The 14,551-nt window shown below is 41.8% G+C and overlaps 3 protein-coding genes across 4 annotated transcripts in view; 2 read left to right on the top strand and 1 right to left on the bottom strand.

Annotated features, from left to right (window-relative positions):
- LOC135224659 (glycerol-3-phosphate acyltransferase 1, mitochondrial-like) overlaps window positions 1–4,630 on the bottom strand; it is a 72,800-nt gene extending 68,170 nt beyond the window's left edge. For both annotated transcript variants that reach the window (XM_064263878.1, XM_064263882.1), the window contains exon 1: window positions 4,349–4,630. The gene's annotated coding sequence lies outside the window, so the exon portion shown is untranslated. The remainder of the gene's footprint in view (window positions 1–4,348) is intronic.
- Window positions 4,631–6,591: 1,961 nt separating this feature from the next.
- On the top strand, window positions 6,592–11,069 carry LOC135225046 (uncharacterized). Its single transcript, XM_064264319.1, has 4 exons — window positions 6,592–6,637; window positions 7,869–8,035; window positions 8,531–10,210; window positions 10,323–11,069. Exons 2-4 carry the CDS (start codon window positions 7,895–7,897, stop codon window positions 10,752–10,754), a joined length of 2,253 nt encoding a protein of 750 aa, XP_064120389.1. The 5' UTR covers window positions 6,592–6,637; window positions 7,869–7,894; the 3' UTR covers window positions 10,755–11,069.
- A 2,833-nt stretch (window positions 11,070–13,902) lies between these two features.
- The window catches only part of LOC135224657 (small ubiquitin-related modifier-like), a 25,438-nt gene continuing 24,789 nt past the window's right edge, over window positions 13,903–14,551 (top strand). The window contains exons 1-2 of the mRNA XM_064263876.1: window positions 13,903–14,056; window positions 14,208–14,264. Coding sequence (XP_064119946.1) covers window positions 14,042–14,056; window positions 14,208–14,264 — 72 coding nt within the window. The 5' untranslated portion in view covers window positions 13,903–14,041. The remainder of the gene's footprint in view (window positions 14,057–14,207; window positions 14,265–14,551) is intronic.

Here is a 14,551-nt window from a genome sequence, read left to right as displayed (position 1 = left end):
TCACCCAGAGCGGACGAAGGAACCTTTACTCCCACGTCCTCCTTGGTTTCATACCAAATTCCTCCTTTCCCGGCGAGTCTAGAGGGAGGAAGGGCGAAAGTGGTCTTGCCCTGATCCTTCCTTCGAGACATAAAATCTTGAAGCTTCTTAAAAGCCCTCTTGGTCGACAGCGATGTCTTCATCTCGACGAACTCAGGGGTCTTAACGGTCTTGGAAGACGAAAGTTGAGAGTGAGGAGACCTAGGGGCTGCCGGCTGGAACTTCTCCCCCGAAGGATGAACGTAACAGCCTGACAAGAACCTTATAGTCCGAGACAGCTGAAGCTACCGGAGGTTCTTCTTCTTCGACGGGGAACTCCCTGACTACTAAGTTCCCCTTCCTCCCTAAGAGGAACTGGAGAACGTCCATCAGGAGAGGGCGTACGTCCAGCAGTCTCAATCCTGAACAATGACTTCCGTTGGTTGGAAGTACCCGCAACAGGTACGGAATCGCCCTTACGACGATCCTTAGAAGGACGGGACATCTTGTGAAAGAGGAGCGTCCTTAGAAGCAACGGGAACTGTCTTAACAGACACGTCCCTACGAGAGGAAGCGCGAGCTTACCTGACGAGAGGCGCCAAAAGCGTCCCTGCTTAGCCAAGCAAGCGTCCTGCTGAGCGTCCTCAAAAGCGTCCTGCCTCGCTCGAAAAGCGTCCTGCTTCGAACGGCGAGCGTCCTGACGAGCGTCCTCAAAGGCGTCCTGTCGATAACTCAAAGCGTCCTGCTTCGAACGCCGAGCGTCCTGCCGAGCGTCTCAACAGCGCCTTGCCGAGAGCGCAAAGCGTCTGCTTAGGAACGCCGAGCATCCTGCCGAGCGTCCTCAACAGCTCCCTGCCGAGAGCGCAAAGCGTCCTGCTTCGAACGCCAAGCGTCCTGGCGAGCGTCCTCTACTGAGAGAGCGAAAGATCTACTCGGAGAACGAGAACGGTGACGATCCGGAGGAGGAGAGAGAGACGAGCGAGACGAGAGAGAATGAGACTGCTTCGTCCTCTTGACGGGCAGCCGAACGTCCTTCCTACGCTTAGGCTCGACTGCTGCTGGGCGAGTCCTCTGAGCCATCAGCGACGTAATCTGGTCCTGAAGGGACACTAGGATATCCTTCGTAGGTGACGAAGGAGCAGAAGAGGGGCAGGACTGAGCTGCGAGAAGGCAAGGGGACGAGGGGACGCCTCCTTCCTTCTAGCAGGTACCGCTATCTGCCCTCTCAGGTGAACACGCCTGTGCGTGGAAACCAACGTCCTCGTCGGTAGAAAGCCTCCCTCTCTTCTGAGGAGGAAAGGCGTCATAAGCATCCTCTGACGAAAGCGGAGACATAGGACGTGAAGCGTCCTCAAAGCGAAAGGTCCTTTTCAACGGACGCGAGTCTCTCCGAGCGCTCCACCCCTTGCGCGGGGAGGACGCTTCGGAGGACGAAAAGCAATCCTTCAGGACACGCGCTCGTGCGCGCTCCTTGGCACCTAGGATTTAGCAACAAGGCCTGCCGAAGGGACGCCAGATCGGTGGGGAGCGTAACCCTCTTGCGGCTTTCGACTACCCACATCCCTGAGTCCTGGGAGTCCGATAGAGGTCTAGGCCTAGAGGCATTATGGGCCGATCTGACGCCCCCCTCCACAACACTAGGGGCACTAACACAAACTTTCACAGGGCCAGTTTCTAGGGCCAAAACTTTCGATCGAGAGCGCGAATAGACTCAAGAATCAGAGAAAGGGTGTTACCTTCTCCAGACACAGCACTGGGGCCCGAAGGCAACAAAACAGGATTAGGTTGAGCAAAATCTACTGGTGTTAGAGGAGGAGAAATGTTACTTTCCTTACCTTTCGTAGAACTGCCCTTGGAGGAAGACCTCCTGACTCTATCGCGCTCCAAATTTACGTCGATAGGGTCTCTACATCTTCCATTTTATCATCAAATCCAAAATCCCCTTGCATTCATTGCACCGATCATCAACCAAGCAAACATGCCCCCTGCAATCCATACAAACTGTGTGAGGATCAACTGAAGGTTTAAGAAGCCTCACCTTACATTCACTCCTCACACACACTCTGAAACTTCCACCAGTACTTGATCCCGACATCATGTAGTACACAGAAAAGCAATCCAAAATCAAAAACCAATCCACTATTACGCGTGCCAATCCAACAATCCAGAAAGTCGATACCAAAAGTCAAATCCAGATAATATTAAGCGAGATAAATCAAAAATCCTAGACGGAGGTACTGTAAACAGTTGTTTGCAGCACCGGCACGAGAAAAAAATGAATAGAAAATGGGAATGGTTCCTGATATCCGCCTCCCAGCGGCGGGAATGGGTACTACCACCTGGCCCGCCCCACTACGGTGCGCGAGTTTTGAAATTCTGTCGGACGTCAGAAATACAGCTATATATATATCTGACAGGTAAGTTTCATGAACAAACCAGTGGTTTAGGTAAATTTAGTTAGGATGTATCCCTGTACTTTAATCACCTTTCTAACATTTCCCTGATTCATTTTGTTTTTTCTTTTTACTTTCAGTTACAACACACATCAACTTGATATTTTTCCATCGCTTCTATTCTGGTTATCATATGTAGCCCTTACTTTTGATACTGCTAATCGGCAATTTTTTTTTTCCAGCGAAACAATCCAATTTCCAACAGCTGTTACCCAAAATATTGTTAGCCTTAAGGAAAATGGTAAATCAAGATTAATGAGGAGGTGTTGTGTATAATAATAATTTGCAACTCTAAGAAAATGAAGAAAAGCATCAAAGCACTAGAATGTTACTATAAAAAATAAAACTAGACATTCTCCTACATTTTTACAAATACTCTCAGGCAACACATGACACAGATGAGGCTGGCTTGGATTAATGCAACCAGGATATACTATATACCTAAGGTGGCCTATGGCTTAGCCTATCTCATGGTAGACTAAACAGAGCATCAGAAATCATTCATTCATTCAGGATGGGAGGAGTAACTGCCCTCTGAAAAGGGACAGCAATTCACAGGTCACAGGAAGCAGAAATGAACTAACAGCATAGGGAAGTGGAACTTGTACAGAAAACATCCAATAGTATACACAATTTGTGTTTAATGCATCGTTAACTCAGGCTGGGAAGGAAGTGTATCGAGGCAGTTCAGTTTGCACTCTAATTTGGTGGGATGCCATATTGGATTCAAAATTACCATTGAACACTTATTTTACATGCCTATTTTAGTTCATATCGGCAGTTTCCTATAGTATCGCATTTTAAAGGTTTATTTTTTTTCCTTTTCACCAATTACTAAATATTGAGTGAAAAGGTGTAAACTGAGGGATCGATGTGCATCATCGTCGATATTTTACCCTAGGCTACAAAGCCTGATGTAGCCTAACCTAACTTTGGTGTATGAGGTCAAGGCTACTGTAGGGCCAGTAGGCTTGGTAATTCTAGGCAATGACTCCGCATGGACTGCAAGGAACGGTCCCACAAATACGACAGCCATTAAGGATTGGAGCGTCAAATGTATTTCGTCGTGTTTAGGACTGGCCCTGTGGGTTAATTACAGTCGACTCCCCAAAATAACAGTACGTAAAGTCTTAATATGCAACCCAAATACAATAGGAAACTGAAATTTTCAAACAAATACCTGACACGGAGTTATCATCTAGATTTACCCATGAAGGTAGTAAGGTCAGGACACAGTAGCGTAGGAAATGTTAATATTTCTCATTCCTACCCCTGAACCCGCTACTCTGACCTGCCCTAGGTGAGTGGGCATCTCCCACCCTGGGCCCCTGAAGTACGATATCACCCATCACACTGCATGCTACTCCTAACACCTCTAAGCACGGGATTGACATATCGAACCAAGAGACCCTTGATCTTTCAAGACACCCTACGTCCTAGGGGCGTCACCCACAAGAAGGGCATCAAACGTAACCCCAAATTGTCTTATATACTTACCTACGAAGTTAGCGTGAGGACCCACTGCCGGAGTCTGAATGAGGCCCAACCTACCTACCTATAGCATGGGATTGACATATCGAACCAAAAGCACCTAGCTAGATCTTTCAAGCCACCATACGTCCTAGGGGCGTCACCCACCCGAAGGGTATGAAACACAACCTCGAATTGTCTTAATATACGAAGGTAGTGAGGACCCTGGGGCCCCCAAGTACGACGTCACCCATCACACTGAATTCTACCCCTATAACATCTCTTAGCACGGGATTGAAATACCGAACCAAGTGCCCCTACCTAGTTCTTTCAAGACACACTACGTCTTAGGGGCGTCACCCACCCGAAGGGCATCAAACGTAACCCCGAATTTGTCTTATACTTACGAAAGAAGCGAGGACCCACCGCCGAAGTCAGAAAGAGGCCCCTGTGACAGCGCCGAATCTACGAGGCCTTATATTTTTCTTTTAATTCCCTCGAGAGAAACCGTATATGATCGAAAACATGGACGTTGCACTTATATACGAGCAGATTCTGGACGAATTATGGTTTTGGCTGAGATTCTTCCTTTGAGGTCGAAACATCGCTCAGCCGATTTGTTTGTGGCAGAAGTGTCAAACTCTGGCTCCTCTCAAACAGCTGTCAGACAGTCGACAGTTACTTCTTCTTCTCTTTCTTTCCCTTCTTCCTCGTCAAATCTTCTTCTTCTCCATTTCATGCGAAATGCAGTAATGCAATTAATTTCCCGTGGGAGACGTAATAACTAAAGATAAATTGATAAATAAATAAGATAAATTGATAGATAAATGAGAATGACTAAAAGACATGGGGGGGAAAAAGGGTGTAACAACGGAGAAAGTTACTTTCCCGGATGGGAAAGCTATCGTTAATTCGAGTGAATGTGAAATGCAGCAATGCAATTAATTTCCGCTAGGAGGCGTAATAAATAAAGATGAATTGACAAATAAGTAAAGATAAATTGATTAATAAATAAAGATAAATGAGAGTGTCTAAAAGACATGGGGGGAAAAAAGTGTAACAACGGAGAACGTTACTTTCACGGATGGGAAAGGTATCGTTAATTCGCGTGAATGTGAAATGCAATAGTAAGTAGGATTTCCGCTGGGAGACGTAATAAATAAAGATAAATCGATAAATAAATAAAGATGAATTTATAAACAAATAACGATAAATGAGAATGTCTAACAGACACGGGGGGAAAAAATGTGTAACAACGGAGAAAGTTACTTTCACGGATGGGAAAGGCTGAAATTGCAAGATCATGGTGTTTTTTTATTATTATTATTTCTAGTGCAAAAGCATGATAGGAATAGACATATAGCTGTGAAAGATGGTCGAAATAGGAGATATTACCATTAAACAAAGAGTAAATATCAGGAACAGACGACAAGAAGGAAATAATGAGAAGAAAAGTTAATAACGCTTGCATTCTTAAATGGTTGTGCGGACAACATGAGTAAGATATTCCCGTACAAGAACTTGCTGAGGAATTTCAAAATGTCTTTTCTGAGTAAAGAGAAAATGCCTAATTTGTAATTGAAAAGAAAACCAAAAACAGAAAATCTAAGAACAATAAAATTAGGGTCACATATACGTTGGAAATTTCCATGAAATTGTTTTTATAAAAAAAAATCCAAACATAGGCCTAAGAAAATGAAATCCTTCCAAACAATACGAAAGATAAATCTGAAACCCCAAATTTCAAAAGGAATTGAAAATTGCTGAACCAGTGGAAAGAAATAATCTTATTGGACACTTTCAAAAGAGTGATATTTTACCATATAATCAGACATGATTTTATCGGACTAGTAGAAGTTTTTTAATAAGACCCAAAGATCGTAGACCTGCATCCAAATCTTTGGCCAAAGGAGTTCCCCAAGGAAGTGTTCTAGGGCTGTCAGAATTATCACTGATTGGGAAAATAATAAACATGAAAAGCAAACTGAAGGGTTGGGAAATATGGACGAAAAGACTATAATACTAAAAATAAATGAGGTAAGAACAAACAAAAATGGCAACAATCAAGCTGAACAAATTTGAAAAGAAGAGGAAAGAACTGAAAACGATATGCATAATAATAATAAAAAAAAACTTTAGATAAAAAAGCAAGACTTGAATTTTAGATATTTTACCATCTTTCCAAAACTGAATCAACAGAAAAAAATATATTTTCCCACAATTTTGATAATTAAAAAATAGTTAGAAATGGAAAATTTGAAGTTTTGGAAATTAGTAGAATTGGGTAACTTTCGCAAACGAGTTGCTCAGCGTAATTTTTTTTAAACTAAAAAATATATCTACATACAAAATTGTCTGCATATCAATTCAAGTTACTGAGTACGAAAGCCAAAGGCAATGCGTAGTTTAGGAAGGGGAACACCGACCGAAATCCATCGTTGCCAATCTAGTGAATGCCTTTACAAACCGTTTCCATGAATTCTAGTTGTCATAGTAATGCAATGATGATAAAATTTACCTAATATTTATGTATATGTACTACAAACACATACGTTAATTTCACTTATCTCCACGGGTTTCTTTAGTAAGTCTTATACCCAGTTTTGAGGGTAAACATTAAACAAATACAAACCACCAATTGGCAACAGTGCTCCACTGAATAACATAGATACCATCACGGCGTCTGTGTTTATCAGGTAGGAAGATTGATCTATAGGATGTTTGTTTTTATGTTTCACGGTTCTAATATAGTGTCTCACGTCGGAGAATATGGCTTGATCGTTTCGAGTTAAGTTTCATGGCGATATCTAGCCATATTGACAAGTTATCGAGTGAAATGAAGTGCGTCCTTTCGAAGTAGCTGCCATATGGCTTTGTTGTGAAAAAAAAAATGAAAATGGTGGTGCTGGGAAACATCGATCGCCAATATTTTGAATATTTTGAAATGGGAAAACATATTTTGAATATTTTGAGATAGGAAGAACATATATTTTTTAATATTTTGAAATAGGAGAAACATATTTTATGTATACATTTTATATTTTGAAATAGGAAACATTCTATATTTTTTTGAATTAGGAAAAACAGATTTTTTAATATTTTGTAATAGGAAAAACATGTTTTTTTATATTTTGAATTAGGAAAAATATATTTTTTGAATATTTTGTAATAGGAAAAACATATTTTGAATATTCTGAAGTAAACAAAGCATATTCTGAAATAGGAATATGCATATTTTGAAGTAGGAGGAACATATTTGTAAAATCGGAAAAACATGTTTTGAATATTTTGGAATAGGAAAAAACATATTTTGAATATTTTGAAATAGGAAAAAACATATTAAATATTTTGAAATAGGAAGACCATATTTTGTATATTTTGAAATAGGAAAAAACATATTTTGAATATTTTGAAATAGGAAAACCATATTTTGAATATTTTGAAATAGGAAAAAACATATTGTGAATATTTTGAAACAGGAAAAACATATATTTTTGAATATTTTGAAATAGGAAAAACGTATTTTTTGAATATTTTGAAATAGGAATAAAAATTTTTTTTATAATTTTGAATAAGGAAAACATATATTGAATATTTTGAAAAAGGGAAAACATATTTTGAATATTTTGAAATAGGAAAAATACATTTTGAAATAGGAAACACATATTTTTGAATATCTTGAAATGCTTGGTAAAACATAACATAAAGTGACTGATTATTTATATTAGCATGAAAATTGATGGTGGTGGCGAACTAGTGTTTTTAAATTAAGTGGAATTTTTTTTTTTTTTTTTTTTTTTTAAGTTGAGGGTGATTTTGAGTGAATTATGATGCAATATGGTATCATTTATGCTAAAAACAGGAAATTTGGTTTTTGGAGGTTTTAACTTGGCCTATTCTTATGTTCAATGTCATTAACCCTTTCAGATCTAGGCTACTGCCTTCTGGTCATCATGCCTCGAAAATATGTCAGGAAAAGTGATAAGCAGCTTGACCGCACCAACCTGGAGGCTGCGTTCAAGCACCGGGTTGCAACCAACTGCAGCATCCAAGCGGCCGCTGAGGAATTTGGGGTCAAGAAAACAACTCTCGCGGTAAGTTTAGGCTACATCAAAGGTCTGGAATTCACTTCCCCAGTCTGTGTCCAGATTCGTTTGACATTTTCTTCCATAAAAAAACAAATAGGGTAAAATACCGAATGGCCACCTGGCCTCTACCGTAGTGTGACTGCCTTCCCGGAAAAGTACTTTCAATGCATCCTGTAACCCAGGATAGGCATTAGTCAAGAGCCAATGTCTGTCGAAGCAACACCTTGAGACCTCTACTTTCCTCTCAAAGTAAGTTTTTGTCCTGTAACCCAGGATAGATTTTAGTCAAGAGCCATCATCCGTGGAAGCGACACCTTGAGACCTACTTTCCTCTCGAAGTAAGTTTTTTTTCTCCCAAGTCACAAATTAAGGCCATAATTTGTGATTTTCTTGAAGGTGGTCACTCTATGGTAGAGGCCGGTCATTCAGTGTTTTACTCTAACTTTGATAGAAATTGCCAGTAAGGGCCTCGTAAGTCCTAATTCATTTCTTTTGTTGCAGGATGCCTTCAATCGGTCCAAGAAGTTGTCTGACGGGGTCACTTATGTGCCTGTGCAGCCACATAGTAATAGAGCTTTCACCCCACAACAGGAGCTGCGCATAGTGAAATATACCACCCAAGCTGCCAAGATGTTCTATGGCCTGCCCGTGAACGAGGTGCGAAGGATGATATACCAGTATGCTAAAGTCTGTGGGAGCCAGACCATCCCTGGTGCTTGGGAGAAGGACAGAATGGCAACGCGAGATTGGTACTACTCGTTCATGGACCGTCATCCAAACCTTGTGTTGAAGGCTCCGGAAGGCATGTCAATTGCCAGGACTGTGGCCTTCAACAAAGTTAATGTGGAAACCTTCTTTAAGGCTTACACATTAGCTATGGAGAAGTACAAATTCACTCCGGACCGGATATACAATTTGGATGAGATTACTTTGTCCACAGTTGTGAAGCCTGTTGAGGTTGTGTGCACAAGGGGTCAGCCAGTAGCCAGGCAGGTAACGCGGGAAAGAGGGGACACCATGACGTTTGTGGGTATTATAAATGCTATGGGGCAGTCCATCCCTCCAGTGTTTATAATTCCTGGATGCCGAGGGAACCCATCTTTCACAAGGAACACGATCTTCGGTTCCAAAGACATGTTGCATCCTAATAGCTGGATGAACAGTGAATGTTTCTTGCAGACATTTCAGCATCTTCATAAGAAGTCTGGTTCTTCTGTGGAGAACAAGATTCTTCTTATCATGGACAATGCTGAATGCCACATGAACATTCATGTTGTGGAGTTTGCAGTTAAGCATGGTATTGTGATTGTTACCTTGCCTCCGCATACGACAGACAAACTTCAGCCATTGGATGTTAGTGTGTTTGGTCCCTTCAAGACGTTTCTGCGTGGCCTACTGAATGACCACTCTCTCATGCACCCTAATGAGCATGTAACAGTACACCAGTTGCAAGAGTTTGCCTCTGAGGCTTGGACTGAAGCCATTACCCCTTCCAACATTCGCGGTGGTTTCAGGTCGACCGGTATCTGGCCTATCAATAGCAACATCTTCCGAGATGATGTGTTTGTAGGAGTGCAGGTGACAGAGCAACCACCACCACCTGTGAATTTTGCAGTAGAAGTTACTCCAACTTCTTCTGATGGAGAGGACCGACTAGCTGAAGGCCATAACTCGGAAGTAGAGCCTCCTGATCCGTCTCCCATACATCCAGATGATGACCTGTCCCCTGCTGATGTGATGGTGGAACCCTGCTCCTATGGAGACTGTGGCACCTCCAGCGACCCTGCCACCCCAGGCCCTAGCAGCTCAAACCTTGTTTCCCCAGAGAGTGTCAAGCAGTTCCCCAAGGCTGCTCCTCGTCCTTGTGGAAATGGACCTAAGATGATACAGGCCTGCATTCTGACTGCGGATGAGAAGGCCATCACAGATCTGAGGATGAAGGCAAAGAAGAGGAAGAAGATAGAGGAGAAAAAGAAGGCAGCGGCTGAAAAGAAGGCATTAGGAGAGAGGAAACGGTGTGCAAGGCGTAGGAAGTCTGTCCCTGTAGAGGATGATAGTGAGGAGGAAGATGTTGATGATGATCCTATGAAACTTGATGACTCCTCAGAGTACTCGGATGAGATGAAGGACGAGGACAATTGGACAGAATTGTTACTCACTTTTGCTGAGAATGCACCAGAGGTGAGGGATTTTATATTTTTGCAGCCAAAATTTATCATTTATCTTAATTCGTTATCAGGTTGTCATGTGCATTTATTTTGTTTTTAACCCTCATCTTGTTTGTTTGTAACAGATTTACAACTATGAGGAACTGCACGGACATGCAGCTACAGCAGACCGCGTTGTAATGTCCAGCACCCCCACTGTAGCCTTTCAAAAGGACACCATTCCTGCATCTCTGCCTGCCCATGATGCCCCTGGCATGTCGAATCGGCACGTTCCTGATCCCCGTCCAACCCAGTCAGCAAGTAGTAACAAGAGGGGAAGGAAAAGGGTCTGTAATGAAACTGACAACGTTCTGCAGGAAGCGTTGCGCCAACTTCGGGAGCTGTCACCACCATCCACAGAAGATAGGAATATGGAAGCGGATTTTGCAAACGTTGTAGCGAATGATCTGAGCCAGATGTCCAATGAAAGCAAAATGTATGCACAGAAGCTTATCAGTGACGTTCTTTTTCTTGGTAAAATAGGGAAACTTTCCTTGTCTACGAAAATTATTGATTGAATTGTTACCGAATAGCATAATGACTGTTAAGTGCCTCACTGGCATAGTTGGTTTGGTCTTGGCCTGCCACCTCGGTGTCCACGAGTTCAATTCTTGGGCATTCCTTTGCAGGGTCAGAGATGTGTATTACCAGTGATAGGAGTTCACTATCGACATGGTTCGGAAGTCATGTGAAGCCATTGGTCCCGTTGCTAAATAACCACTGGTTCCATGCAGCGTGAAAACACCATACAAACAAACAAACATAATGATTGTTCACTGTTACAAATTTATCTATTGTTGTCTTTTTATTAGTTTATATTTGCAATAACAAACACAAATAAGTAAAAAGTTGTTTAATATAACCTTCCCCACCATCGCGTGAACAATCAGTGAGAGTACGCATAAAAAAGTGATCTTATTGGATGGTTGTTGGTAGCAGCTGACAGTTATATAGACCAAGTGCACCAGACTAGCCCCGTACCCTATGTTGCAACAAGCTAGTGTCTATATATACTATAATGATTATTAAATTTCTCCTCAGTCGGCTGGGAGCTGGTTCGAACCCACAAGAGGACGAAATTATTAACTAAAAAAATTTCCCTTCGGTCAACATATATGAAAATATATTAATTCCGAGGTAAAGCGAATTGAATATCAAGGGACATTTGCAGCTTAATGGATGTATATGAATCATGGTGATGTGATAAAAGTTCATAAATGATTATGTATATAAGTAATACAAAGAGGGACTGCGCCGGGATTATGTACACTAAAATATCATACTTAGGCCGTCAGACTACAAAATTTGTCTGACCTGCAAGCATCGCTTGAAGTTTCGGGTATTATGTTTGGTGAGCTCTGCTTGTGGTATACTGCAGAGACGTAGTATAGCTACACCCAGTTCATATTGGTATCCTGCTTGCTTATAAAGTAGGTCACTTTGTCTAGGAGAGTATGGAATGCATAAGGGGTCCATTCTCGTGTAGTGTTGTACCTGTGGTCTTTGCTTATTTGCGGGCAGTGCCCGTCGAGCTGTGCTCGATCGTCTGGACGGGTCTTAATAGAAGCAGATCAAGCAATGAATGCTAACTAACCAAGATTGGTAACGACTGTACAGATCGTGCATAATAATAATAATAATAATGCTGCGAAGGTAATAAAACGAAGACAAATTTTGTTTTTAATTCGAAAAGAAACGAAAACTGGTGTTGTCACGATTGATGTCGACCTATACAGACATCTACGACTTTCCTCTTGCAATGAAGGTCAAGCAGGAAATTACAGAGAGCACCTAACTAGTTTTACTTAAGTTAATTAACTGCAAAAATATGTAATCTTGCCTTTAGAGGCATTCGAGAATGCTGCAAAGTTGTGTGGACAATAATATCAATAGAAAATAATACCTGTTTGGGTTGTGTAGGCTTAGTCTTTGAGGATAGCTTCAAGATATGCACCTCAGCCAGAGGTTTCAATCCCACTCAGTTTTACTCTGGAATTGAAGACCCCGCAAGTGATATCATGGCCATTTCTGGTTTAAACCCTTAGATTTTTCCTTATCTCTAATTCAGCCTCAGAAGCTAGTCTTGGTTTATTTATTCTGGTATGTTTCCTGTTTTTCTTAATGGAGGTATGAAAGCAGACTGGATCTCTGTATAGATTCAACCTCTCATAGTGTCTCTTCTGTCACTTTAAATACAGAAAGTGGGCCGGGGTTAGGCCTATACATCCTTATCATCAGAGGGAAGGTTTTCATTTGGAACTATAGATTTTTCGGACGACAAATTACTAAATTCGCCACCGATTGGAGTCCGGGTGTAATTACTAATAATATTAACAAACACACTACGAAGGAAAACGCTAGAGGCTGGAAAGTCTGAAGCAATTTGCAAGTTGAGAGTGAAAGTGAGTTACGGGTAAGGTTCTGGAAACTAGAGAGATGGATCAATGAATTTTGGTATGGAGGGTGAAAGAACGGAAGGAATGAATTCGTATATACAAGTATTTTGGAAGCAGATGTTTAAAATGCACAGAAATTAAGCAAAGGAGATTCGCCGATGAGATTTTACTGTAGATTAAACGACCTTTATGGCAGTAGGGTTGTTAACCCTGCAGACGTTGCAATGAAAACATGACTCAAAGACCGTAAAATAAGATTACAGATTGAAACGGATTATAATTCAAGGACGTAGAAATCAATGATAATTAGAAATTAGAGGATGATTTGAAGCCATAATTTAAAGAAGATATTAAATTAGAATGCAACAAATTTCAATTTTTGAGGAAACGAAATTAATAGATTCTGGTAGTAAAGCCTGACACCGAAGTGGTGTTCGATTGCATCCTATATCTATGCGTTTATAAAGATTCAGCTTGCAATAATTGTCAAACTCTTTGGGATCGCTCTCTCCTGAACTTATGCACTTGGAAATGACTGTTATACGCCGAATTATTATCAGTTACGTACAGCTAACGACGACCGAGTGTAAATCATAAATGCCAGCTTCGAAAAGCAACGCAGGCCTACGCTGATTTCAAATTTCCCGGGGAAAAACATGGGCCGTATTCTGAATTCTGCCGCATTATTAAATTTCTTCGAGAAGCCACGGCTTCCCATAAGTCTTCTAAAAGGCTAAATATGTAAATATGGCTAATAAAGAAAAAAATCCGATTGATCCCAAACGATATTTTAGCAACATCACCATAACGAAAAACGATTTTTTTTTTATTCATATGATACGGTTGCGTAATGATTAGTAAACAATTTCAGGGGGACTCACGCATTTTCATTTTGCCTCCATTTTCTGTCGCGGCCTTCTCGAACCCGTGTGGGGGTTGTGGGAAGTTCGTAACAGACCGACTGACGGAGTCTTATTTGAATGCCGAGTCTGCAGGGGGTGGAATTAAGTAGAATACGCTTTTGAAAAATCGTATCTATCAGAATCTAGGGAAGAGGAAGCCGGCGAAACTTGGAGGAGGAGTAGGAAGGGGAGGAGGAGGGGCGGGAAGTTCGAAACAGACGGGGATGAAAATGAATGCCGAGTCTGTGGGGGATGTTAATAGGTATGATACGCTTTTGAAAAATCGCATCTATCAGAATCTAGGGAAGAGGAAGCCGGCTAAACGAGGGGTAGGAGAGGGACGGCGATCTTTTTTTGAATAGTGCGCCTCGCGCGCCATCTTTGTTTTTCGCGCGACGTTCCCGGATCCTCCTCTGTTTCTTGTTGTTGTGGGTTTTGCGCGCACATCATCCCCCCGCTGTTGACTGAGTGACTGGCCACGCGTTCCCGCCAGAAGATTTCCTCGCAATGTCTGATAATGCTGTAAGTATGGGACTGCTGGTGTCGTTTGCGGTGCCAGGGTGGAGGGAATTTAACCGAGAAGAGGCTGAGGAGGAGGAGGGGGGCGCCGCGCCTCCGAATAGTTCGCAAATGACAATTTTTTAAACTTTTTTTTCCCTTCTTTCTCCGTCAGGATAACAAACCCGAGGGTGAGGGAAACGAATACATCAAGCTAAAAGTAGTCGGGCAGGTGAGTATTATCGCTCATAATTCGCTTAAATACCATTAAATTCACTAATTTCTTCATTAATCTTTGCCGTATCTTTATTAGCCTCTTGATTGTGAGATTTATAGCTGTGGCGCAGCTTTTGTTTCGCCCTCGTGAGGTCTTAGGCTAGGCCTGTAGCATACCCTAAGCCATTATCCCTCGGGCGTGGGTGGAGGGGTGTTGCCTTATCGCGAGGGGGTAGGGTAGGGGGAAAGGAATCCATATGTAGGATATTAACAAAGCCTAGGAACTAATTTAAGTAAAGGGAA

The sequence above is a fragment of the Macrobrachium nipponense genome, chromosome 12 (genome assembly GCF_015104395.2).
Source record: "Macrobrachium nipponense isolate FS-2020 chromosome 12, ASM1510439v2, whole genome shotgun sequence".
In the NCBI taxonomy this organism is placed as follows: domain Eukaryota; kingdom Metazoa; phylum Arthropoda; class Malacostraca; order Decapoda; family Palaemonidae; genus Macrobrachium; species Macrobrachium nipponense.
Note: the sequence above shows the minus strand (reverse complement) of the source record. Positions and strands in the feature narration are given on the sequence as shown.

Excerpts from the sequence above, each read along its gene's own strand:
- LOC135225046 (XM_064264319.1), top strand. The coding sequence starts at position 7,895 with ATGCCTCGAAAATATGTCAGGAAAAGTGATAAGCAGCTTGACCGCACC. Across the intron at positions 8,036-8,530 it reads TCAAGAAAACAACTCTCGCG|GATGCCTTCAATCGGTCCAA; the intron begins GTAAGTTTAGGC and ends CTTTTGTTGCAG. Across the intron at positions 10,211-10,322 it reads TTGCTGAGAATGCACCAGAG|ATTTACAACTATGAGGAACT; the intron begins GTGAGGGATTTT and ends TGTTTGTAACAG.